A 3,966-nucleotide genomic window follows, 5' to 3' on the forward strand; every position below is an offset into this window, starting at 1 on the left:
AAAAAAACCCCCCTTACATTCAGACGGCCTACGCCTGTAAAACCTGATCATGGTTACTTTTGACTTTCTCAAAATACTGAATCCTGACTACGCATTTCATATGAAAATATAGGTGACATTGAAATCAAGAAGTTGTAGATCTTTTTAATAAAAACTCCCTCTTAAAGGGATATATCATTATTAATACTATATGGCCAGAATTTCTCCCTCCTAAAAGCGGTCGTGATTAGCACGATTGATAAAATAGTTATTTTCGATGAACAGGGTTCAAATTTTTGCGAAAACTTGCACAAACTTAAGCGTATCCGGGAGATTTTTCAAACGCCATCCTGTCTTTTTATAAGGACGATTTATTGAGTCGGCTTGTTTGCTTTGAAAGGGTGCCAATCTTTTCTGAAAAAAACCCACCCGACAACAACAAAACAAAACAATTGTTCAAAAAGCAAGTGAACAGCTGAAACCTGAAAGAGTCACCAATCCTGTCCTTGAAAAACATGTTGTAGTCTTGGTCCAGGGTGAATATGTCATTGGTGTTGACATAGAAATCACCGTCTTTCAGAACGTTCTGGAGAATTCGACTGGTGGTTTGGGAAACAGGGCCTAAGTAGCCGTCAAAAGAAACCTTGTCTGATAGCTGAGCTAACAGGAGCCCACTCTCGCCTGGAATACAGTACATTGTATAATTAATACAATTAATAAATCATTATTCATAATAATAATTAATACTCTTGTGAGTGGGTGTGGTCTATTTGGTGTTTAATTTGCAATCTGGCGTGTTGGTCTGTGGCAGGGGGTTAGGCCTAGCCTATTGTATTGTTTGGCTGAAAGTGTGTAAGGCAGAGAGAGTGAGTGAGTAAAAGTTAAAGTCTCAGTTCAGTTGTATTGCTTGGTGCAAGTGTATAAATGCAGTCTGGATTACTACAGGTCAGACTTTGAAGGGGAGAGCTGTATCAAGGCAGAAGAGGCCTGCTGAGATTTCGGGTGGAGAAAAGGGGGAATGGCTAGTTAGAGCCTCGGTCTATTTCTGTATTGTGTGTGAGATTCCAACGCATCGGGGCCCCATCGCTGAGGAAAGGATCACGATCCAGAGAGAGAAGCAGGTTTGACTTACCCTTGTTGTAAACGCAGGCAACCAAAAGGTTAGTGTTCAACATTATTTTATGTTCAAGTAACAACAGTGGGGTTGGTAGATTTAAGGCGGCGTTTTTGCATGATATTGATAACATAATATTCTTCTCAGTTTCCAGTGAATTATACATGATTTTATCCCATTCAAATCTCTCTCCATTTCCCATGAACACATACCGAATGCAGTGACATAACAGCATGTGTATGAGGAGAATTCAAAGAGATAGCAAGCTCAGTTGCACCCTCCCCTTAAAGCCCCTGTGCTATAAACACTGATTTATTACAATGTAGAAAGGTCGCATGTCAGAATCTAATGACCTGCCCCGATAGGATTTAGACAATTTATAAGGGAGGAGCTACAGAAACGAGCCAAAATATCCGAAGTTCAAGAAAACCTCTTTGAGGATGAGTGTCAGGATCGTCCGCATCGAAATCCAGCATGATAACAACCACCCCTTTTCGAAAACGCAATGTCACCTTCGTTATAAAACACTCGTGTGTCTATAAAGCCAGCTTTAAGCCTGAATAGATTATAACATCACAGTGCAAGATTCATAGAGTGCGGGGCAGATATCATCATCATCATCATCATCAGCATCATCATCAGCATCATCATCAGCATCATCATCAGCATCATCAGCATCACCATCAGCATCATCATCACCATACAACAACAACATTCAAAGCAACAACAACAACAACAATAACAGCAACAACAACTGCAACAACAACAACAACAACATCATCATCATCATCATCATCATCATCATCATCATCATCATCATCATCATCATCATCATCATCATCATCATCATCGAATAACAAAAGAGCAACAGGGCAAACGCAACAATATAAAGTACCATACCAGGGCCGATGAGCTCACACCTTCCTTCCGAGTTTCGAAGAGGTTGATTCGTTTCAGTGTTCATTCGGACCAGTCTTAGGTTCATGGCCGCGCTCTAGTTCAAGACATAAGTAGGAAAACAAATAAACAAGAGGAAGCTTTCTGATCAATGCGGCATTTGTGACCACAGAACTTTCGTGCTAAAGTTTAATGTTGGATTATAATGCATTGTGCGAATGCGTGTCATTGTGAGAAAATATATAAATTATTAATGATCTTTCCTCGTACCTAATTTGAGTTTTGAAAAAAAGAAGCACATACACGCACTAATAGTGGTCATTTAGTTCAGAGGTAAATCAAGACAGACACATGGAAAGAATAGAAGTCTAGTAAATATTTAGGTCTAGATCCTAACATAGGCACTATGTAATAACCTGCATTTTTTGTTTCTGATCATCTGGAAAAAAGGAGACCAGTGTAAAATTTTACAACCCTTTGATGGCAACGCCAAGAATATCTTCCCAGGCGCATGGTGTCTTCCAGAATGCTTACAAGTTGCCATAGAGCAGGGTACTCAAACTCAAATTACTTGGGGCTGCTTGGGTTAGAGTCGAATCAATAAATATCCCAAAAAGAAAACGTGTTCAAGTATTCTATATCTTACATTAAAGTACAACTGACCTTCTCAACTTTTACTAATAGCAGTTCAGAGCTCTTCAGAACATACTTTTCTAATACCTACTTCATGCTGGCAGAGACGTGGCAGCGCTTTCTCTTGCTAGTCTTAAATAGCTCAGCCACATTTGGCTTGATGGAGGGTGGCACTAAGACTAAACTTTGATGTCAAATTGAGGCCGCAAAATCTCATTCTCTGGGCCTCAATTGGTCCCACGGCCGCCAGTTTGAGACTCCTGCTTCAGAGCTTGTCTCAAGGGGTAGTGGTTCTTCAAGATGTTTTGTTGTTACGGTGCCAAGTTTCACAAACATACCTCTAACTGACCAGTCTATAGCTTCTTGTACGTGTAGGTGCATTCAGCCTGTTGTGCCCTGCCCAGAGTCTAAACAAGCATGACCTGTTCCTATCTGCTGAGATTTTTTTGTCACCGTCGATCTGGCTGCTGAGTAAGCCACCATTCCATATTCAATGACCGGCCTGGTCATACCAACATTTAGACAAAATGTTAACAGTGTTTCTCTTTTCTTTATAACGTTTTCTGGATTTATTCTTTGCTTGTTTGAGACAACAGAAATATATCGACCAGAAAGGCAATTTCTTTTGGAAAAAGGAAGACAGACAGACAGAAACAATAGAGGGAAAGAAAGCAAGTGGGACCAATCAGTACGCCCTTCAACCATCCGATTTCTCCGTACAGTAGAAGGCTAGCTAAAATAAAGCAAAACAAACAACAAACAAGAGAATAAAAATAAAATATGCAAATTACCAGCAAAGGTGAAAGTCGTCCAACACTGCCAGGGATGTTGAACAGATTGTTCACGCTAGCAGGTACCTCGGTCGAGCCGTAGAATTCGTAAATTTGTTTGACTTTGAACCTGTTTTTGAATTTGGTCCATATGTCCGGACGCAGTCCATTGCCAATGGCGGCGGTCACTTTATGCAGAGTTTCCTCAGGGACCTGTATGTTTTAGGGTTTTGGTTTCAATACAGAGAAGCACATCACGCAATAATGGTCAATGAGTGCTGTGTAAAAGCAGGCAGACAGACAGACAGACAGACAGACAGACAGACAGACAGACAGACAGACAGACAGACAGACAGACAGACGGACAGACAGAAAAAAAGAGATAATAAAGAAGTAGGACTTACCAAGCAAGCGAATGCGCTGTGTTTGCGAGGTTGAAGGGTGGGTGTGTATGTATGTGTGTGTATGTGTACGTATGGGTATGTGAGTGAGTGTGAGTATGTGTGTGAGCGTGAGTATGTGTGTGAGTGTGTGTGTGTGTGTGTGAGTGTGTGTGTGTGTGTGTGTGTGTGT

At 40.9% G+C, this 3,966-nt stretch overlaps 1 protein-coding gene across 1 annotated transcript in view; it reads right to left on the reverse strand.

Annotated features, from left to right (window-relative positions):
- The window catches only part of LOC101862269 (very long-chain acyl-CoA synthetase), a 20,725-nt gene that overhangs the window by 6,023 nt on the left and 10,736 nt on the right, over positions 1–3,966 (reverse strand). The window contains exons 7-9 of the mRNA XM_005098198.3: positions 3,415–3,606; positions 1,994–2,087; positions 462–660 (exon numbers count right to left, since the gene is read on the reverse strand). Of these exons, the coding sequence (XP_005098255.1) occupies positions 462–660; positions 1,994–2,087; positions 3,415–3,606 (485 nt within the window). The remainder of the gene's footprint in view (positions 1–461; positions 661–1,993; positions 2,088–3,414; positions 3,607–3,966) is intronic.

The sequence above is a fragment of the Aplysia californica genome, unplaced genomic scaffold (genome assembly GCF_000002075.1).
Source record: "Aplysia californica isolate F4 #8 unplaced genomic scaffold, AplCal3.0 scaffold00175, whole genome shotgun sequence".
Taxonomy (NCBI): Eukaryota; Metazoa; Mollusca; class Gastropoda; order Aplysiida; family Aplysiidae; genus Aplysia; species Aplysia californica.